This window comes from Tupaia chinensis, unplaced genomic scaffold (genome assembly GCF_000334495.1).
Source record: "Tupaia chinensis unplaced genomic scaffold, TupChi_1.0 Scaffold000634_1, whole genome shotgun sequence".
In the NCBI taxonomy this organism is placed as follows: Eukaryota; Metazoa; Chordata; class Mammalia; order Scandentia; family Tupaiidae; genus Tupaia; species Tupaia belangeri.
In genome coordinates, this window is record NW_006160154.1 from 1432983 (window position 1) to 1456899 (window position 23917).

Genomic DNA, 23917 nt, shown 5'->3' on the forward strand with positions numbered 1-23917 from the left:
TGGCCTTTATAAACGTTTTTTAGTTGAGTGGCTCTTCTATTGAAATTCAAGGAAATAATTGAGTCAGAATATTTGTTCTTATTTCTTTGTATTCTGGAAGACTTGCTCAGTCACGGTAGAAAACGCTGTATTTTAAGATGTAGAAAGAGGCTTATCTTCCTAAGAATTCTCCAAGGGGCCCATTAAATGTGTATTTCAGGGCTGGATAGTGAGGCAATGGTAAAACAATGCTCTTTGAGGATGACCCACCTGGGAAGGTTCTGGGTTTGCATCCAGAGGCCTCACTGAGTATGGCAGACATGCACATGCACATGCCCATGTTCTGGGACTGGCTGAAGCGGGGATGGATGAGGATATTAAGTCCCCATTGGGGGTACTCTGTCTCTCTCTCTCTTTTTCATGGAATAAATAAATAAATAAGCAAACAAACATATAAAGAAGTAAAAATGTATATTTTGAGACTTTCTAGATCAGGATTTTAAGGGGTTGGAGAGTCAGGAATTTGCATTTTAAAAATGTTTATTTTAGAGAGAGAGAGAGAGCGGGGGAGGGGAGAGAAAAAGAGAGAGCACGAGCAAGTTAGCATCTCCCGAACAGGATCACCATGCTGTGATCCTGCCCCAGGATCATGGGCACATTCATGTACACCTGGCATGCTCAGGAAGGTCTCAACAGATCTGCATTTTGAAAAAGTATCTCAGATGATTCTATCATACACTGAAGTTTAAGACCATTCTTAGATATTAAATGGCACTGCTTAAAAAGACAGAAAATATCTGACATCACTGATAATGTTGGTTCATATAACAAGTACTTTATAAAAAGTATATTAAAAATGGAGTAGTTATCTGTGTTTTGGGCTTCCACAAGGACTCTTCCATCCCAGGAAGATCACTATCTAATTGTCATAGTAAAAATGAGAATGACCCAGCATGCTAGTTGTTCTTTGTCATTGAGTCATTCAAATAATTGGTATGTGGAAGAGTTTAACTAGAAAACATTGAGAATCTTTTGTTTTATTTAGTCTTTATGAATAAGGTTAAAATATAGTTAGATCTAGAGTTTTAAGTAGTTTTTGCAAAATGTATGAAAATGGTTATAATCAGTATTTTCGCATCAGAGTTGCAGTCTGTAACAATTGAATAGTAACTTTTAATATAGAAAGTATTCTTGCACATATTATTTATTCATTTTCTTCTTTCTTTCTTTTTTTTTTTTTTTTAATACAGGAAAAACTAACCCAAGAGTGTGTATTCAGAGAACAGTTTGAAGAAAACTGGTATAATACGTACTCATCGAACCTATATAAACACGTGGACACTGGAAGGCGATACTATGTTGCATTAAATAAAGACGGGACTCCAAGAGAAGGGACCAGGACTAAACGGCACCAGAAATTCACACATTTTTTACCTAGACCCGTGGATCCCGACAAAGTACCTGAACTATATAAGGATATTCTAAGCCAAAGTTGACAAAGACAGTTTCTTCACTTGAGCCCTTAAAAAAGTAACCACTATAAAGGTTTCATGCGGTGGGTTCTTATTGATTAGCTGTGTCATCACATCAGCTCCACTGTTGCCAAACTTTGTCGCATGCATAATGTATGGTGGATGTTTGGATGGGAACATGCTGATTTTGTTCTGCACTTAAAGGCTTGTCCTCCTGGAGGGCTGCCTAGGGCCACTTGCTTGATTTATTGTGAAAGAAGACTGAGAGACTGTGTGAGAGGAGTGTGAGTGTGCGAGTGAATGAGTAGCAGGGAAGTCGAAGAGAGAAGTGAGAGGACAACGGCCTGATGCATGCTGGGAAATAGACACGCTTTTACATTTTTGATCAGTTGTACTTCATCCTATATCAGCACGGCTGCCATACTTCGACTCATCCGGATTTTGGCTGGTGGCCTGCGCAAGCGTACGCTGCATTTTCAGAGGCATGAAGGGTGCAGTCTTACTTAAAAGACTTTTTCAGTTAATTCTCACTGGTATCATCCCAGTGAACTTAAAACAAAACTAAACTAAAAAAAAAAAAAAAAATTCACCCCCGTAAAAATAAAAAAAAAAACCTTTTATAAAAAAAAAAAAAAAAAAAAAAAAAAAAAAAGGAAAAAAAAAGAAAAAAAAAGTTAAATTTATTTATAGAAATTCCAAAGGCAACATTTTATTTATTTTATATATTTATTTATTATATAGAGTTTATTTTTAATGAAATATGTACAGGCCAGATAGGCATTTTGGAAGCTTTAGGCTCTGTAAGCATTAAATGGCAAAGTCTGCTATGAACCTGTGGTAAATTCATGCAAGTAGGTATAACGGTGCATGGATATGAGAAATCCTAATGACCCTAATGTACTAAAGGCGACAATCTATTTTGTGCCCGTATTATTGTAAACTTATGCACATTGCTCATGACACTGAGTATTCACTCTTCAGACTGCTTGTTTCATAGCTTATCCCAGAGGATTAAAGATAAACTGGGTCTCAACCTTTAATTCTGTGTCTGTAATATTTCCTCTCTCATAAGTGACTCCATCATTGTAACTTCATGGCTGGAAACTAAGGGTTGGTAGGTTGGTATATGTCTTACTTGTTAAAGTCTATCGCAGAATATACCAAAGCTAAACAATAACTATGCTTTTATTTTAGCCAGTCTCCAGAACAACAGGACTCACATCAAACTTTCTACTGATTTAGAATTCTCAAATGGGGGGGTGGGGAAGCTTAAAAAGCACAGCCATTTTTTTTTTTTTAATTTTTATAAGAGACAAGAATCCGATTAATAGGCTCATACTTGTAAACTTTCTATTTGTGCACTTGGCTATTAGATATGAAATTATGCAAGTACCATAGGGGTCATTGTAACATCTTTTATAGAAAATTGGTTTGGGTGTGAACTGTCATCATTATATGGTTAGCACCCTTCAAGTAAAACTTACAAAATGAACTTAATAAATCTTTAACAATAATAATGATAAGGGGGGAAAGTATTATACTTGTTGACTGTGTTTTGTTTTTTAAAATAGTCTTCACACGCACTCAATTTTTTTAGAGGGGAGGTTACTATATAGAATATCTTTTACAAGGCTTTTATATCGTTTTATGCTGAAAAGCGTAAGAATACCTATTTCTTTAGTAGCAATAATTTTAGAACTTGCCCTTGGGCAAGGGAGACTATTTCTTACTATATACTAAGGAGAAAAGAGCCAAATTCTTAAAGCAATATTTAAGAAAAAGGAATTTATAGCAAATTCTCATCTACATCTAACACTTTGTAGCCAGTTATGTTTGGAAATTGAAAGTGGCAGTGAAAAAATCTACTGGGATTTATGTAACCAATTTTAAAATGTAATACTCCGACTTTGTTTTGCCCTGATGCACATTCTCTATAAAGAATAAAAGTCTGTCACTGGCGAGTTAAAGCTGTTCTGACCAGCAGTACATGACTACGGTTCTGAGCAGACATGTATCCTTGCTGCGGTCCACGTCGGAGTCCATGGCAATGCCGTCCTACTCTTGTGCATTAAGGAGAACCAAGTCTAATATTTGGAACTAAATATTTTGGGGGAGGGGACAGAGCAATGTAAAATAGTTGATTTATGATAAAGGTCAGAATGTCCTCTTCATTTCTTTCTTCTTTTTTTACTATACAGAAACTGCATTTAATTCCAAGAAGTAGTCATCTTATTTATTATTTAACCCATTGCTGCTGCTAAAATATGCACATATTCAGGCTTCTGTTTTTCCAAAAGGCATTTCTTCTTCTTCTTTTTTTTTTTTTTTTTTTGGCTTAAGATCATTAAACATTTGACCACAGAGAAGAACCAAATTTCTAGAATGTTGTAGGTATAACATTTAGCACTGAAGAATTTGATTTTAGAAAACAGCCAAAAGTAGTCTTAAAGTGGCATGAGGCCCTAAATAATCATCCTGAAAGAAGAAAAAAATGTAATGTGAAAAAGATTAAAATCTCCATGCATTCCTAGAAAATGCTACTTTAATGTCTACTTTCGGAGTTAAGTATTTTGTTTTGGTACCCCCAAAATGAAAAGCAAAATGTTATATATGCTTTTAGCAATTGATACATTAAACTGTAATGGTCTGTATATAAATATTGATTTATGCAATTTATGTATATAGGTGTACTGGGAGAGTAGATGGCTCAGGGTTTTGGCATGGGCATTGTCTGTTGGGCAGCAGAGCGAATCATCCCCAGCTCAGGCGTTTGCATCCAGTTCTTGTCCTAAGAGACCCAAAGCCCGTTGGATGGCAGCCCTGAGCTACGGGTGGAATGGGTGGTTCCAGTTTCACAAGCAGATGCTCAGATAGCCAAACCACTATCTTGTTGGTGCCAGCACTTGCATTGTGGTCAAAGACTTATCGGGCATGGACTGAACCACCTTCCCATCTGTCATGTGAATGTCCCCAAGCAGTGTTGAAGGACATGCCAGGTCAGTGTTGGGGAACCTGCCCTGCCAGGTCCTGTTTTGTAGAAAACGAATGGCTTCCGTTTATGGTGTTTTCATTCTATTTCATCTCATTAACACTACAGCATTGTGTTATTTACTTGATAATCTGTAATTGTATGTAAATACATACAGGATTATGTAATTTGTGTAAATACATAATTACAGACTTTTGAAAACTGGTATTTTTTTACTTGATGTCCATTTTGGAGCTGCTTCAGATTCTGTGCCTGCATGAACCAATGGAATCTAAAAACATATTCTCCTTGCTCTTGCAGCTGTGCATGTGTGTTAAGGGGCTGGGGTGTGGGGGTAAGAGGGGAGGAACAAACACATCCAGATGTCTTGTCTTTGCTGTGAGCATTTGGTGAAGAAGCAGATAATCTAGGATGAAGATTTATTAATTTGCAGCAAGCAAGACAGTATGTGTGCACATTTACTTGAATGGGTGTCTGCACAAAGGCATATTATTTGAGGTCAAATTCTGTTTGCTACATTACTTGACTTTGAAATGTGCCAAATTTAGATCCACTGATTATGGTCACTTACACAAAGGAGCAATGAAATGATGAGGGTGGGAGAATATGCTAGAAGGATTAAAAAAAAAAGTGTGTTAGCCACCAACCCCCCTCAGGTTGACATGTTTATCTGTGGTCAGCATGCTATATGATACCCACGTGTATCCATAGATACTCCACATTTTTGAATTGTTATTTTGTTCTTAAAAGTAGAATGGAAGGATCAGCAGATGGCATAATGGTTCCACCATTGGACTCATATATAGTCAACTAAGGTTCAAGTCCTGTACCCAGTGACTTAAAGCTCACTCCAGGCACGTGCGTGTGCGTGTCCAAGATCCCAAGAGGAAAATGGAAGAGAAGGGACTGCAGCGTGCCCATCCCCCCGGGGGGTGATTTCTTGCTTTCTCTCTCTCTCTCTCTGTCTCTCCTTGTCTCTCTGGCAAGTGCACACACCCTAGAGCAAAAATATCTCTTAAAAAAAAAAGTAGACTAGAGAATTGTAACAAAAAGTTATTCCTGCCTTTTTCAATATACAGCCCCAAATTTAGAGATTGAAGTTTGTAGAATGAAACTTTGTCACAGAAAGTTTGGTTGCAAATATGTGAACAGTGGCTTAGAAGTATGATATTTTGTACTTGGAGTATGCCTCTGTGGTTGCTCTTAGGTCTTTAGAAAAAAGTTTGATGCAACCTTTTTTCCACCAGAGAATATGCAGAAATAAAAAAATAAAGTCTATGATTTCCTTTGGGAAGAAGGAAATGAATATTTTTTTTCTTGTAAAGTTTATTTATTTCTTCCATGAGTGAGAGAAAAAGAGGTGAAAGAGAGCGGGAGAGAGGGAACTCCCCCAACAAGGCATTGATATTGTGATCCACACCCAGCTTCTGCCAGTCCTGTGTCCTGGGTGTGCCCTGTCTACTCAGGGAGGTCTCTGGATGCAACCCTAGAACTTTCCCATGTGTGTCAGTCTCACAAGGTATTGCATTTTGCCACTGTGCCATTGTCCTACCCCAACAAAGAGTATTTTTAACATGTACTTTTCCTCTTGCTGTACTTTCCTCCACGCTGTACTCATCAGGGTGCTAGGCCAATGTCTGACTCTAAGGTCAAACCATTATGAGGCTTCTTTACTATTTTGGTTAATAGTAAAAGGGAAAATTCTTACTTAGAACTCCCATTTTTGGGATCAGCAGATGGCGTAATGGTCTCTGGCCCTCCACATAGTGGCTGTGGTTCGAGTCTGGGTCCAGGTGGCTTAAAACTCATGCCAGGCATGTGTGCCCTAAATCCCAAAAGGAGAAGGGATTGATGCATGGCCATCCCCCTAGGGGGTGATTTCTCACTTCCTGTATCGCTGTCTCTCTCTCTCGAGTGAGCACACATGCCTTAGAGCAAAAATATCTCTCTCTAAAAAAAAAAAAAAAATCTCATTTTCTGCAACTGTATCTTAGCTTATATCATGGAGAACATTTTTTAAGTTTACACATTTTGTAGACACACTGGATATTGGAATATCCCTTGGTTAGCTGTGCTTGCTTATAGAACTTGTTTTTTTTTTCTGTCCCTTTCGGAAAGTCTTTTAGATTATGTTTGTAGTTTTGATTATGATTCCCATAGATATTAGTGGACTTATCCAGGAAAATTTGATATTGGGAGCTTTGGTGTTAAAAGAAAAATTGTAATGAGAACCTTCAGAATCGAACAAGGGTTCTGCCCTCCTTACACAGGGCGATAGTGAGCATTATTGATAATGTTCCTAGAGAAACTTATTCTAAAAACACTCATGCAGGCTTTTTCTTAACCATTTTGTGGGGGTGTTGCAGAACATTCCAAAAGCTCCACCAGGCTGTTACCTCTGGCTTCTAGTGCATGCATTTGCACACATAGGGTTGGTAAATAATAGGGTTGTGAGATTTCCATTTCATACTACTAATAAGAGGACTTTTCCTTGTTTGTAAAGATAATAGAATTATAAGTGCTTCTTCAGAAGGAGGAAATACTCTACTCTTCAGAAGGAGGCCTCTATGGTTGACCAAACTCTTTTTCCCTCTCACCTTCCCTTCCTATTTTTCTTTCCTCACTTACTTCCTTCTTTCCTTTATTCTATCATGTGGAACTGATATCAGTGAGAAAGAAGATAGTCACTGATAGCACATACAATGTTTAAACAAATGGATGTCATAATATATTGTGATGAAAACTGGGATAAAGAAGGTATGAGGAGTTGGGGAACAAAAGGTGCACACAATCTAGACTTGTGAGTGCCTCGGGTCACTAAATCGAAGGTGAAATGGAAAGGATGAGTAAGAGTTCTGGAAAAGACAGCTGTAGAATCACTGACCGATGGATGTTGAGAAAGTGCTTTGTCTTTTGAGATGTTGGGCTCATCATACCTCTTACTGATGTTTGCCTGACAGCTGTGGCTGAGCTTAAGGATGTGAAGGGTGTTGGCTAACTGGCCAACTTTGGTCTTGGAGGGTTTCCTACCCTTTGTGGTGGGCATTGGTTCAAGGAGATGGTCTTCTAGTCAGACTAGTTCTGTTCCCCGGAATTATCCGTGGCCTCATTCAGAATGCTCATTTGTTACTCTTGGTTTCTATCCAGAGGAAAGCAACTCTACTAGTTTTTGTTAACATTACTCATTTAATTTTTCCCCTTATATTTACCTTATGTCACAGACAAAATCTGCAACATAATAAAAATACAGGAAAATAAATGAAAAAATGTAAGCTTAAAATATTCACTTAATTCCTTCAACAAATACGTATTAAGCAATTGCCTTATGATGTGAACAGTGCTAAAGATATAGTTGTAAAAAAATATATCAAACAGATAACATTCTGATCTTATTACTTTACATACCAAAGTGGATTTAATGTCAGTGATTACAGAGACATAGTACCTACCTAAGATACTGAAAGACTGAACTGCCCACACTTAAATGCAATGAGGATAACTTTGGCAATTATCCATGAAATTCACTCTTTTTCAACTTGTATTTAATTTACTTTGTACACATTTAAGAACTCAGAAGTAGTCCCATTCAAGTCCTATAATTCTAAGTAGGACAGTGTTTTAAGAGGGAGTCCTTAAATTTGATGATTCAGATTATTTTTGTAGATGAACATCTTCTTGGCAGTAAATGGGCTTCTTTTGAAATAAATGAACTGGAGGTACCCTGTTCCCTCACCTTCCTTCCATGGGGAAATCCAAGAAAAAAGGCATAGAAGTCCAAAAGTTTATCAATTGTAGATTTGTGATGTCTTTAGTGGCACAAGAGCTCAGGCAAGATTTCTCTCACTGGTCTAGAAGAACTGATGAAATGGAAATTGGAAAATGTCTCATTTCCCCATAGAAACCACCTTATGGGAATGTAGATGAACATATAACCTATAACCATAACTTAAATGCCAGAGGGATGGAATTGTACATCTTGGTTGAAGGGATAAAGCCTTTCATTCTGTTTGTCTTTACTAGAATTACAAATCTGTAGTTAATCAGCTTCTGGCTTCCTTGTGGCTTGCTTTGCTTTCTTTTTCTAGTTATAGGGGTATTCCCACTCTTTTAGGTCTCCCCTCCCTATCCCACATTTAAAGACTAGACATGTTTAGGCGCATGTTACAGAATAAGCTACCAGAGTATGGTAGATGGTCCTTAAAATTTTCCCAGAAGAGTTTTATGATCTTTAATTTGGCTTAGTAAATTAGAGCTAATTGAATCAGAGCAGCATTCAAAGCAGGGCATATGGGCAAGAAATGAAACTCTTCCTCCTTCAGTCTTCATGACTGACCCTGGTTGAGTAAAGCCTAAGAGCTTTAGTCATTTACTATGTGTCTGAAGTGCCATCTAGAGATAGATGAGGGTTATGAATGATTCCAGGGTGAGGGGGCACAAAATTAGAAATGAGACCATTACTTTTTTCTTTTAGATTGTGTGTTGTAAGACCATAAGATGCTCACCAGAGAGACAGATAGAGAGGAAAAGTGAGAAGTCACCCCCTACCACCCTGGAAGATAGCCAAACATCAATCCCTTCTCTTCCATTTCCTCTTGGGATTTTGGACACACATACACATGCATCTGGCAAGTTTTTCAGGCTGCTGGGTCCAGGATTCAAACAGTGGCGCTGACCGTGTGGGATCCAGCACCTTAATCTCATGCCACCTGCTAGCCTGAGACCATTAATTCCAATGATCTGCTTCAAATAATCAACTTAAAATTTGTGGTGACTCTAAAGTGCCTATATATGCTTCCTGTTTCCTTCTATTGGCATATTTCCTAGGCTTTCTATGTGAGCAGTAGAATTCTGATGAAAATTCTACTATTCTCTTCTAGACTTTCATTTTGTTCCAGGTGCTTATTCCTTTTAAAATATAGATTATTGAGTGGAAGAGTTGTGTTGGTATTAATAAAACTTCCTGTTGAACTACATGAATTAATGTGCCTGAAAATTTGGTCTAGTAACATCTAATCCATACCCAGGAGCCCAAAAGCAGATTGCAATTTTTTGGCCTCATTTTGTATTCCACATGGTTCTAAATATGTTTCAAATGTATCATTAACTTTAAATGGCCAAATTCCATCTCAAATGAGTTGTTTTATTCCTAATGAGCTGGTTTCAATAGACACTTGGGTTGCATATTTTTTTTTCTAAATATCAGATCAGATTTTAGAAGAATTAAATATAAAATAAAAATAAATATTATTTTGTATTTTGTATAATAGAAGTTCTGTTTGGCATTCATAAATCACATTTGTGGCTTGAAAATACCACTTTTAAAATTCGGCCAGTGAATCAGTTTTACTGTTAGATTAAACCCACTACTTTTTGGCATGTCTGTAAGATCCAATATATGACTTAGAACTTGACCTATATTAAAGTGAAAGGGACTTTTTATTGAAATATTAATGTATTTATCAAGATATATATATATATATATGTATGCATACATATATATTTGCAGAATTGTGAAAGTAGACATAAATTAAGTAAAATTTGTTTTCATGTACAGTATAAATATGCATTGACCCAGTTGAGTTGTGCCTACTTATTGTGGAAATGTCAGGAGATTTTTTTTCCCTGTCTCCTTTGTGGAAAATATTACTTCTTCCTGAGTCAGGTCATTGGGATATGGTATAAAGTAGAGTACCATCTCTTTAATGCAAGTATTTTGAATAATAGACATAAGCCATTTGGAAATCTTTTAGTTCTAATTCAAATGAGTGCTTAAAATTATTTTAAAAAGAATCTTCTTGATTTGACTTTAAATTGAAAAGTATCTATGAAAAATAAAACACATATAAGGTCAATATGAAGTAATTTAGCATACCTTTTTGGCATGCTTTATATGATTACTTCTATATTTTTAGTTCAGAACAGCAGTTAAGTTTCAAAATTCCTGTGTGACTGTTTTTATCTCAGAAACATGTGACAGTTTGTCATGAGGCTATCTTATTTGGGAACCACACCCAGTGGTTCTGAGCATACTCAAGGAACTATATTAAGAGGATGTGACAAATGTATGAGCAATTTATAAATACATGTGATTAGTTACTGCTCTTTAGCTGTGTACTGATTAGTGCATGAGCATAAGGAAACTACCTGAGGGCAGGGAATGAGCTAGCATAAAGGATAAGAGGTAGCAGTATTTGGCATTTACAAAGGGAAGGAATAGTACCTGTATCTACTACCCAGAGTAGAAAATTTCAAGATTCACAGAGCATTGGGTAGATTACACGGAAGGGTCTTGCCTCAGTTGTGGGAATAATTAACCATATAAATACTCCAGTCCCTCCTAACATGTTTCAAAAGCAACACCAGAAAGAACCTATTTTCAAGTATCTTAATTTTAACCCAAAACAAACCTTAACAATATTTATAGAACAGTGAAAACCCACCATCCAGGAAGGTAAAAGACACAATATCTGGCATCTAATTAAAAATTATTGGACATGCAAAGACCCAGAAAAATGCAACCCATAATGAAGAGAGAAAAAAAATTGGTGAATTCAAATTGATGTAGAACTATAAAGATGTTATAATGAGCAGAAAAAAAATACATTGAAATAGCTGTTATAACTATATGCTGTATTTTTAAAAGGCATGAAGGTATAGGAAAAGATTAAAATTGGACTTCTAAAGACAAAAACTATAATGAGTGAGGTGAAAAATACATTATAAAGGATTAGTGACAATTTAGATATTGCAAAAGAAGTAATGAATGCTCTTGAAATAACAATAGAGACTATCTAAAATGAAAGACAAAGAGGAAAGAAAATTAAAAAAAAAAACTGAACAGAGCATCAGTGGACTGTGAGACAACTTTAATCAGCTTAATGCATAATTAAAATACCCAAAAGGAGGGGGGAGAGAGAGAGAAAGAGAGAGAGAGAGAAAGGAGACAAACATATTTGAATGAATAATTGCTAGAAAATGTCTGAATTTGATAAAAAACTATAAGCATACAGATCCAGGAAGCTCAATGATACTCAACTGTAAGGAACATGAAAAAAAATTACATCCAGGAGCATTATAATCAAATTGCTGATGACCATTGAAAAGATAAAATCTTAAAATCAGCCAGTTTAAAAGCACATGTTACATACAAAGAAATAAAATTAAGGATGACAGCAGATTTTTTATTAGAAACAATGTGGGAAAGAAGACAGTGGAGTAAGATCTTTAAAGTACTCAAAGATCAAAGCTGTCAGACCAGGACATGGTGTGGTGGTTAATGGTGCTGGACTCCCACATGGCCAAACGTGGGTCACATCCCGGACCTGGAGGTTTGCTTTCTCTCTCTCTCTCTTGCTCTCTCTCTTATCAAATTAAAATAAGTAAATAAATAAAGTTAAATAAAATAATTATTTGAAAAAAATAGCAAAGCTGTCAAGCCAGAATTATATACCTACTAACAATATATTTCAGAAACAATGATGCAACTCTTTCTAATATACAAAAGATGAAAGAATTCATTAGCTGACCCATACTGTAAAAATGGTAAAATTATAAATGTAAATTGTTAATTTTATAAGTGTTAGAATCTTAGGAAGAATATATCACATAGAAATCTATACAATAATGAAGAGCACCAAACATAATAACCACACTGGTAAATATATAAACTTTTTAAATTATTAAATCTTTTAAGAAGTTAATTGACTGTATGAACAAAAATAATAACAATTTAGTATGAGACTTATTGCATATGTAAAGGTGTAAGAGTATTATAACAGCATAAATTTAGGAGGGGGAAATGGAAGTAAATTTCTATAAGGGTCTCATATTAAATGTTAAGTGGTATAATATCACAATAAGTTAAAGATGTGTGGTATCAACCCTAAATCAATCACTGAGGAAATAAAGAGTTATAACAGAATGTTATACTTAATGGAACAGGAGATGGAATGGAGGTTGAAGCAGCTGAATCCTATGTGGCCAAGTGCATGTTTTGAATCTTGGACCTGGCAGTTTGAGAGACGCAGTAGATGCATGTGTATGTATGTGCTCAAAATCCCAAAAGGAGAATGGAGGAATTGGGGTCGCGACATGACCACCACCTCTGGAAGGTGATCTCTCTCTCTCTCTCTCTGTGTGTCTTTCCAGTGGCTGCACATGCCCTATAGCAAACAAACAAACAAACAGAACAAAAACAAGTTATACTTAAAGCTTTCCATACTAATAATCACACTGAGTGTAAGTGGTCTAAACATTCCAAGGCATAGATTATTAGATTGAATTTTTTTAAAGGTTTTTGCCATAGGGTGCATGCACTTGTCAGAGGGAGAGACAGAGAGACAGTGAGAGGGAAAGTCAGAAATCACCCCCACTGCCTTTTGGCTAGAACCACCATCTTCCAGTAATTAACCAAAATGAGGAACACAAAGGGAAAGAGGAGAGGCAAGGATAGCTGTTCTCTAGGCCTTTTAGAAAGCTTGGAGTGGTGGGACCAGCAGTTGGCATAATGGCTGCCTCACTGGACTCCCATGTAGTCAACCCCAATGAGTCCCGGACCTGGTGGCTTAAACTCACATTGGGTGTGTGTGTGTGCATGCCCAAGATCCCGAGTGGAGAATGGAGGAGAAGGGATTGTGGCATGGCCATCCCCCCTGGGGGGAGATTTCTCGCTTTCTGTCTCTCTGTCTTTCTGGCGAGCAGAACAGAGGTAACTTCCTAAAACTTGTGAAGGAAAATGACCAGAAAAAGAAGGAAGTAAAAAAGAGAAAGGTACCTGGGTTCAACTAAAGCGCCAGCCTGCTCCACCCAGATAAGCACACTTTGTGAGAACCAGTGGAAAGGAGCCTGAGCTACTGGAACCTATTCCCTATGAATTCATGGCATGATGGGTGTTAAAAATTAATCTGTGGTCTATAAAAATGTTTGCCTTAACTGAGTAGAATTATGTTCCCTCCCCAAAGCTTATTTTTATTGGGCTCTAATTCATTTTGTAATATCTTTATTCAAATTTAGTATTTTTTCACCTGAAAGATATTAAGTGATTTATACAACAAATAAAACTCAGTTGGTTAGGAAAAAAAAATCACCCCCATAGAGGGGATGGCCATGCTACAATCCCTTCTCCTCTATTCTCCTGGGATTTGGGGCACACATACACACATGCCCAGTGTGAATTTCAAGGTCTGGGACTTGAACTGTGGTTGATCATGTGGGAGTCCATCACCTTCACCACCATGCCATCTGCTGACCCCTGGATTTTAAAAAGTAAGATCCAATTATATTCTGATTATGAGAAATACACTTTAAACATAAAGACACAGATAAACTGAAGTAAAAGAATAGGAAAACATATACTATTCTAACATTAATCAAAAGAAGCAGAAGCCACTGTATTAATATTGGATGAGTTTGATTTCATAGCTAGGAATATAATCAGGAATAAAGAATATTATTTCATAATGATAAAAGAGCCAATTCATCAAGAGAATATAGCACACAAAATGTTTGTATATCTTATTAACAGAGCTTCAATATACATGAAGATAAATGTGTTAAAAGTTCAAGAATAAATGGCTAAATTCACAATTTTAATTTAAGATTTTAATAACCTTTTAAAAAAGAGCTGATAGAACAAATAGATAACAAATAATTAATAACACAAGGTGTTTATACAACATTATCAGCCAATACGACTTAATTGACGTTCTTAGAACATTTTACCCAATGATAGAGAATAGACTTTCTACTTTCTTTTACATGCACAAGAAACATTTACCAAGATATTCTGAGTCATAAAACAAATCTTAATAAATTTAATAGGATGAATCATACATGAAAGTTTTCTAACAATGGAATTCAATTAGTAGAATGGTGTGTGGATAATTCCCAAATACTGGAAACTAAATAACATATTTTAACCATATTTCAAAAGAGAAGTCAAAAGTAAATTAGAGATTAGTTTAAACAGGATAAAAAATTGAACTATTACATACCAGAGGTTCTGGAATACTACGGTCCAGCAGGTAGCATGGTGGTTAATGTACTGGATTCCCACATGCCTGACCATGGTTTCAGTCCCAGATCTGGCAACTCAAAAATAATGCTGGCATATGTATGTGCATGTCCAAAATCCCAGGAGGAGAATGGAGGGGAAAGAATTGGGAAATTAAGGAAATAGAAAGTGGAACAACTATTAAAAAACAAAAACAAAAACAAAAGCCCTGAAAACTTTGACAAAACTCAGTAAAATTGAGAAATTGATAAATCTTTAGCCAAACTGGTTAGAAAAGAGAGAATGGAGATCCAAATTGCAGCTGTCTAAAAATAGAGGCAACATTACTACAGATTTTACAGAGGTTAAATGAAGAGAATATAAAAAATAATTGATGTAGATGCTTCATGTTGAATAAATTCAACAATTAGATACATGGACAAATTTCTCAAAAAACACAAACTACCAAAATAGCAAAGTTAATTCAACAAGAAAAAGATAATGTATTTTTTTTAAAAAAGAAATTGAATTTGTAATTAATGTTTCCATAAAAAGCTCAGCATCACTGATAAATTCCAAACATTTAAGGAATTGCTATCTTTTTATTTCTTAAAGAATTATTTTATTTAACTTTATTTATTTATTTATTCATTCATTTATTTCAATTTGACCAGAGAGGGACAGAGTGAGAGAGAGAGAGAAAGTGAGAAAGCAAGCTGCCAGATCTGGGACTTGAACCACGGTCAGCCATGTGGGAATCCAGTGCCTTTAACCACCACGCCACCTGCCGGTCCCAGGAATTGCCATCTTAAGATAAACTCAGAAAATTCAAGAAAAGATGATGCTTTTAATTTAGTTTATAAATTAAAACAGAGAAGACATTATAAGGAGTGAAAACTAAAGACTAACATGTATCATGAACATAGAAACAAATATTCTAAATATAATTTTAGTAAATTGAATCCAATCACATATAAGAAGGGTAATACAGATTATCCAAGTGGAGTTTATCACAAGAATGCAAGTTGCTTTAAGAACGGGAAACCAGAATAATTCATCTTGTTATCAAACTGATATCTCTCTCTCTCTCTCTCTATATATATATATATATATATGTATATATATGTATGTGTGTGTGTGTGTGTGTGTAGTATTATTTCAATATGCATAGAAATAGCATTTGACAAAATGCAAGTAATTTCTGATAAAACACTCAGCAAATTAAGAATAGAAAGAAACTTCCTGAACCTGATAAAGGGTATATATGAGAAACCTATAGTGAACATTGTATTTATGACAGATTGAGTGATTTTCTAGGAAACTCAGGAACAAAACCAGGGTACCCATTCTTACCACTTCTATCAAGCATTATACAGGAAATTCTAGCTAGTGCAGTAAGAAAAGAGAAAGAAATAAAAGGCACCCAAATCGGAAAGTCAGCTGACATAATCATCTATGTAGAAAATCTGATAAATCTACAAGAAATTTACTAGACTTTAGAAAATGAGTTTGGCAAGATTGCAGGATGCAAAGTGATGTACAAAAAGTAATTGTAGGGAACCAGCAGTTAGCGTAATGGCTATGTCGCTGGATTCCCACGTAGTCGACCACGGTTCGTGTCCCGGACCCGGTGGCTTAAAACTCACGCCGGGCGCGTGTGCGTGCGTGCCCAAGATCCCGAGAGGAGAATGGAGGAGAAGGGATTGCGGCATGACCATCCCCCCTGGGGGGTGATTTCTCGCTTTCTGTCTCTATGTCTCTCTCTGTCTGTCTGGCGAGCGCACGTGCCCTACAGTGAAAATCTCTCCAAAAAAAAAAAAAAAAGTAATTGTATATCTATATATGATTAATGAACAATCAGATATTGAAATAAAAAACATTTAATAGGATAAGAAATAAGAAATTTTTAGGGACAAATATGACAAAAAGAAGTTCAACACCAATACACTGTAAACTATGAAACAGGTTTGTGAGAAATTAAGGATTGGCTAAATAAATGGAGAGATACACACTGAGTTAATGTATGTTATTATGCCAATTTCCTGCAAACTGATCTATAGATTCAATCTGAATCAAAATAACTCAGGGATTTTAATTTTTCACTTTAACAAGTTAACAAACTGATTTCAAAGTTCATATGGAAGTGTTGAGGATCTAGAATAGTCAAAACAACTCTCAAAAGGAACAAAATTGGAAGCCTTACACTATGCTTGTTTGAGATTTATTATAAAGCTACTGTAATAAGGATAGTGTGGTATTTGTAACTTATGTTTCCAAGAAAAACTTATATCTAGAATGTATAAAGAATTCTCAAAACTCAATAAAATAAACAGCCCAGATAAAACAAATCAAAGATTTGAACAGACACTTCACCAAGAAATATAAAGCGCCAAATAGACCCATGAAAAGATGCTCAGCTTCATTACTTATTAGGGTAAATATCATCACAAGGAGATAGCAACATAACACCAGAATGAGATAGAAATGCATACTTATTAAAGGGGCTAAAGTTTAAAAAGTCAACTATTAGACCAGCAGGTGCTGGACTTCCATGTAATCGACTGTGGTTCGAATCCTGGATCTGACTGCTTGAAACTCTGGTGGGCACATGTGCGCATGTGTCCAAAATTCTGAGAGGAGAAAGGAGAAAGGAGAAGAAGAGATTGGGGTGTGGTCACCACCCCAGGGGGTGATTGCTTGCTTTCTGTCTCTCTGTCTCTGTCTCTCTGGTGAATGCATATTCCTAATAGCAAAAATCTCTTTTGCTTTCAAAAAAGGTCAACTATTAAATATTGGTGAGGATTTGAAGGAATTACAGTTTTCATACACAGCCGGTAGGAAGTAAAGTTGTGCAATTTCTTTGGAAAACATTTTGGTGATTCTTGAAAAGTTAAACATATACCTTCCATATGATCCAGTCTTTCCACTCCTACATGTGTACCCAATAGAAATAAAAGCATATGTTCATACAAAGACATATATCTTTACTTGTAATAACCAGAAGTAAGGGGAAACCGAAATGTACACTGCAGGTGAATGAATAAAGAATTATCTATATGGTGGAATACTGCTCAGCAATAACAAAGAACAAATTACTGAACTACACTGCAGCATTGATGAATCTCAAAATAATGGTGCTGAATGAAAAAAGCAAGACCAAATAGTACACACTGAGTCTTTCTATTTAAATAGAATTATACAAACGTCAGGGCAACAGAATTCTAATGGTGGCCTACGAGTAAGTAGGACAGGCTAAGGTAGAAGAAACTACCACCAATGAACATGGGGAGACTTTAGGGTGATGAATATACTAACAATCTTGGTTTATTAGGTGTATAAATGTGCCAAACTTATCAAAGTATATGCTTATGTGCAATTTATTGTAAGAAATTCAGAAAACGTGATATAAATGACTGAATAATATCGATCTTCATTAAAATGATATATGGGGGACCAGCAGTTGGCCTTATGGCTATGTTGCTGGACTCCCATGTAGTCGACTATGGTTCAAGTCCTGGACCCAGTGGCTTAAACTCATGCTAGGCGCGTGTGTGTGTGTGTGCCCAAGATCCTGAGAGGAGAATGGAGGAGAAGGGACTGCGGCATGCGCTTTCCCCCCTGGGGGATGATTTCTCGGTTTCTGTCTCTTTGTCTTTCTGGTGAGCACATGTGCCTTGTAGAAAAAAACTCTAAAAAAAATAATAACATGAGATGTGGATGCTGATGTGATCCTGTCATAACATAACGTTTAAACATGTTGTTTCTTACAACTACAACGTGGTGCTTTTCCATCAAGGAGGAGTTCTTCAGATTTGCTAAACAGCAGCCAAGGGCAACTTTCAGAGGGAAAAACAGTATTAGTATAGTTTGCCTTTGTGAATTTTCTAAAATCAGCTCTGTGGACTGGAGTGATCTACCAACGAGTGATCCATCTGGGGACAAGGGAGAATTATTTGTGACAGCAAAGGCTGAAAGAGTCCTCTGCTTGTATTCTAAACCAAACCTGCATGTGACAAACCAACACCTTTCATAGGAAAAAGTGTCTTGACTTACAATATGCAGTAAAGGACTTACAATGTGGAAACAAAACAAAAAATGAGAAAATAACATCATAGATGTAATGGCACATAGAATAGCTGTTTGACATGGTTCATAATGATTAGCTCTACATTTTTAGTTCACAACAGCAGTTAAGTTTCAAAATTCCTGTTCGGCTATTTTTATCTCAGAAACAGAGACAGTCAGAAGGCTAAACTGGGAACCACACCCAATGATTCTGAGCACACTAGAAAAACTATATTAAGGGCCATGTGACAAATATATGAACAAATCACAAACCCATTCAATCAGTTACTGTGCTTTCTTAGGGGCTGAGCATTTAAAACAAATGCCAGAACTCAGACAGATGCTGTGAAGTTGATGAGAGATGAGAAGGAAGAATTAAACAACCCACAATGCAGTGACTGAATTACCCATCCTTGGGACCATTGGACTTTCCATTCAAGATCTTACACAAAGACGAGACTGTGAGATTATGAATTAATGGTTTGAAAAGAAGAGGAGGTCCAATCACAGTCTCGTTTAAGCTTTCAACACCTAGATATGCTAACGTTTTTTTGGAGGACAGTAAACAAATTAGCTATGGTTTGCCTAAATAGAAATTAGGCCACTCTTTGCCTTGAGTACATAGTGCTGTACCCAATTTAAATGGAAATCAATCAGACATAAGAGTTAAATGTTCCAAATGTGCTGTGTAACTGTTTAAAAGGAGAATTGAACTCACTAAAATATTAATTTTGTTGTATTAGTGCCACTCACATTTGGGTAATACAAGGTTATAAAGGGCCAGAAGATGGACTAGTGGTTAAGGCAGCTGGATCCCATGTGGCCAACTGTGTGGTTTGAGTTTCAAGCTTGGTAGCTTGAAAAACATGCTGGGCATAGGTGTGTGCATGCCCAGACTCCCAAGAGGAGAATAGAGGAGAAGGGATTGTGGTGTAGCCATCCTCTAGGGGGTGATTTCTCACTTTGTTTCTCTCTTTCTGTTTCTCTCTAGTGAGTGCATGCACTCTATATAAAAAATAAGCTAACAAAACCCACACACACACAAAACAGTTATAAAGAGTATAAAGAGTACTTATGGGATGGTGACTGATGAAGATCAATATGACATCAATACACGAGTTCTTTAAAAAGTTCACAGAAAATGCACATTATAAAAAAAAAATCTAAGAATGATTTTCAGGGGTTTTTTTTGGTACCAACATCAACTTGTATTTTAATTCAATTTTTTCAAGAACATTTTGAAGTCTTCCTGTATTTTAAGAATGGTGGATGTTCAGAAAGTATAATGGAACTCACAGAAGTGTCAGGTAAAGAATTCAGAATATTCATTGTGACAAAACTAAATGAGATATAAGAGAAGAGAGACAATGAATTCTGGAAAATGCAAGAGAAAAGAAACAACGAGTTCTAGGAGACGAGGAAGTTCTTCCACAATTTGAAAGAAGAACTACACACCATAAAAATAATCAAATGGAGCTGTTAGAGATGAAGGCTGTAATAAAGGAAATCAAAACCTCCTGTGAAAGTATTAAAAACAGATAGACCATACAGAACATCGAATCTCAGATACAGAAGACAAAACCTCTGATGTGAAAAAAAAAATCACCAAAAAGACTGAGAAAATAACCCCCCAAAATGAGAATAATATACGAGAAATACTAGATACCGTTATGCGCCAAACATCCAGATAATCAGTATCCCAGAAGGTGAAGAAAACTAATAAGGACATTGATAATCTATTTCATGAAATCCTGGAAGGAAACTTTCCAAACCTAGAGAGATATTCAAATATATCAACCCAAGAAATACAAAGGACCCAAAATAGAATCAACTCAAGAAGATCTTCTTCAAGGCCCATCATAGTCATATTGGCCAAAACTATAAAGACAAGATACCAAAATTGGCAAGAGAGAAATTTCAGGTTATTTACAAAAGATATCCCAACCTACTTACATTGGATCTCTCAACAGAAACGATGCAAGAAAGGAAAGAATAGAAAAATATATTTAAAGTGTTAAGTGAAAAACAACTTCAACCAAGAATACTATATCTGGCAAGATATTCTGCATATGGAAAGAAAAGATAAAAACATTCTCAGATAAACAAAACCTGAAAGAATTTACCAACTCCAGACCACATCTTCAAGAAGTTCTGAAGGAGTGCTATGCCAGGAAAACTAAAGACAGACAGACAGAAATAAGAAGACAAAAAGCAACCAAGAAAATGACCAACTTAATGCTAGGAACAAGCCCAGAAATACCATTAATAATGTTGAATGTTAACTTCCAGGATTTAAATGGAAAGATCGGACCACAGTAACACTGCAAATTCAACAGAAGAGAAATTAATTACATGAGATTGAACTGGTGAAATTTTACGACATTTGGCTAAAACATTACTGATTTTCTTCTATGCTTTGTCTTCCAGATTTAAGGTTTTTTGTTTTCTTTTGAGTTGTTGATAGGTTTGGCAATTTGTTAAAATTTTTTTTTCTTTTTGAAATTGAAACACAAACTTGACTCTCTTCCTGACCCTTTAAAATTGGAAAACATTTGTGATAGTTCTTATTTTGTGACAAAATGGTTATTTGCATAGTTCAATAATATTGGTTGCCTTGCATCAGAAAACGAAAATACTGGTTATTTCCTGGGCTTTGACTGAAATGTCATTATCTGAGGATATGACCAGAAAGTTAAGGAACTAAGGTGGAGCTCAAGAAAGCCAACAAAAGCCCTTGGAAACGTTGCCTGGTACCATAAACAGTTCTGCCTGGCAGGTAAGTAAAGGATGTCACTTCCTGACAGGCCTCAAAAACTCTCAAGAACAGGTTCTTTTTTCTTTTCTTTTCTTTTTCTTTCTCTTTCTTTCTTTCTTTCTTTCTTTCTTTCTTTCTTTCTTTCTTTCTTTCTTTCTTTCTTTCTTTCTTTCTTTTTTTCTTTCTTTCTTTCTTTCTTTCTTTCTTTCTTTCTTCTTTCTCTCTCTCTCTCTCTTTCTTTCTTTTTTCTTCTTTCTTTCCTTCCTTCTTTCTTTCTTCCTTCTTTCTCTCTCTCTATTTCTTTCTTTTTTTTTCTTTCTTTCTCTTTTTAATATAAGCTATAGGGTGTGTGTGCTCCCTAGAGAGACAGAGACAGAAAGTGAGAAATCACCCCCAACGGGTGATAGCCACACTGTGCGATCCCTTTTCCTTCAGTCTCTTCTTGGGATCTTGGGCACACACACACATGTGCCCAGTGTGTTTAAGCAGTTGGGTTCAGGACTCAAATTGTTGTTGACTATGTGGGAATCCAGTGACAGCCATTATGTCATATACTGGTCCCAGTACAGGTTCTTTTTTTTTTTTTTAAAGTACAATCTTAAAATTTTAATTTCACACTTTAATATCAAAAAAGAAATTCTAAAAATCATGAAAACATGATAAAGTAACTATTAATACACAGAAAAAAATAGACATTTAAGTCATTTCACCCTTTCTTAATATAATATAGTAAAAACAGATGTACTTATAGCTTCAGCCTACAAATAATATACTTTATAAGGTCATCATTCATAAAATAGTACAAATGTTTACGAAGAACATTTTTTTGGGGGGAGGGAGAGGTTTTTTGCTATAGGGCACGTGCGCTTGCCAGACAGAGAGAGACAGAGAGACAGGAAGATGTAGTCTCACTTCAAAACTTCTTTGGAACTACCTGTGGTGGTAAGACAAAAACCTGGATGTGGGGGCCAGCAGGTGGCGTGGTGGTTAAGGGCGTTGGACTCCCACATGGCCGACCGAAGTTCGAGTTCGAGTTCGAGGCCTGGCAGGTTGCTTTCTCACCCCCTCCCTGTCACTCTGTCCCTCTCTGGTCAAATTAAAATGAATAAATACATAATAAAGTTAAATAAACTAATTCTTAAAAAAAACTATTTTATTTTTTATTTATTTATTCATTTATTTTTTTAATTTGACCAGAGAGAGACAGAGGGTGAGAGTGAGAGACGGGGGGGACGGCCACACCGCAATCCCTTCTCCTACATTCTCCTCTCGGGATCTTGGGCATGCACGCACACGCGCCCGGCATGAGTTTAAGCCACCGGGTCTGGGACTCAAACCGTGGTCGACTATGTGGGAGTCCAGCGACATAGCCATTATGCCAACTGCTGGTCCCTACAAAGAACATTTAACTTAAATTTCACAGCTGCTTATCAAATAGTATTTGCAAGATTGACCTATATAAGGAACTATGAGTCTTGTCAAAAGAGAACCTCATAGTGTTCTATAGGAATATCAATAAAGATAATTTAATCTTTCTGTGGGTAAACAGTAGTTAGCACTACAAATTTAAACTGTAAATTTATATATGAATTCAGTAAGGAATACATTTAAACTTTGCATTGCCACATAATCATCTATTTTGTGAAAATAATAAAAATGATGTACGTTTTTAATAAGTATACATCAAAAGCAAAAAAGTTACTTTTTACTTTTTTCTTTACTGCCAACTTTGATGCGTTTTTAGGTTTTGGTTCCCAGTGGGCACTTTTTACAAATCTTGAAGCTGCACCTCTATCCAGCTTGCCGGCCTTTTTCTTGTCTGTTATCTCCTTGACTCTGTTCATGTATACTCTGATTCTTTCCAATTCCTGCTTTACTGGATGTTCCTTAGGATTAACTCCTTGAGTTGCCAAATAAACCCAAAACATTGAATTTAATGTATATGCAGAAACTAAGTCCTCTTTTGCTTGTTCAAGTGGGTCCAACTTCTGCAACAACTCATTTCTAGAAACAGACATCATGGTCTTCAGCATCTCATCCACAGCACCAGTGGAATTCTCAAATGTTGATAAATACTCATGAATTTCTACTGGATAGTCTCCATTAATTTCTTCACTTGCCATTACGACCAACTCGGGTCCATGAGCGACTGTCTCCTGAAGGTGGTCGCGTGATCCAGTACAGGTTCTTAAAGGCACAGTCAGGTGGTGAATTCTGGACTTGTCTTAGTAAACTTGGGAGGCTTTTTAAACTCATTTTTTTCCTTTTATTATTTTTTTATTTCATTTTTTCCCCATACATTCAATCTCATTATTATTTGTCTTACAAAGTGGATATTTCAACAGGTGAACGTTACTCCCTAGTACAGTTGATAAAACTACAAAATATCTTCAACAGATAATACCACACCTCTTTGTGTCATTAATGCTTTGCTTCCCTATCTGAAGTTCTTTATAAAAATTTCCAGCAAAGCCAACTAAATCAATTATTATTATGGGGCTTTGTGCAAATAACGGACCAAACTGAGTCTAAACCCAGCTTTTTGCAAATAAGTTATTTTATGCTTCTCTTTAGTAAAACAAGGAATGAAGACAGAAAAAAATGTTTCAGAAGAAAATTATAGTGCACTTGTTACTAGATTTTAGCTTTGTCCATGTATGTTTCCT

The 23917-nt window shown here is 36.1% G+C and overlaps 1 protein-coding gene and 1 pseudogene across 1 annotated transcript in view; one reads left to right on the forward strand and one right to left on the reverse strand.

Annotated features, from left to right (window-relative positions):
* Positions 1–2005, forward strand: part of FGF9 (fibroblast growth factor 9) — a 42235-nt gene extending 40230 nt beyond the window's left edge. The window contains exon 3 of the mRNA XM_006159520.2: positions 1230–2005. Within this exon, the coding sequence (XP_006159582.1) occupies positions 1230–1475 (246 nt within the window). The 3' untranslated portion in view covers positions 1476–2005. The remainder of the gene's footprint in view (positions 1–1229) is intronic.
* Positions 1848–23392, reverse strand: LOC102468111 (nuclear nucleic acid-binding protein C1D pseudogene; annotated as a pseudogene).
* Positions 23393–23917: the final 525 nt, after the last annotated feature.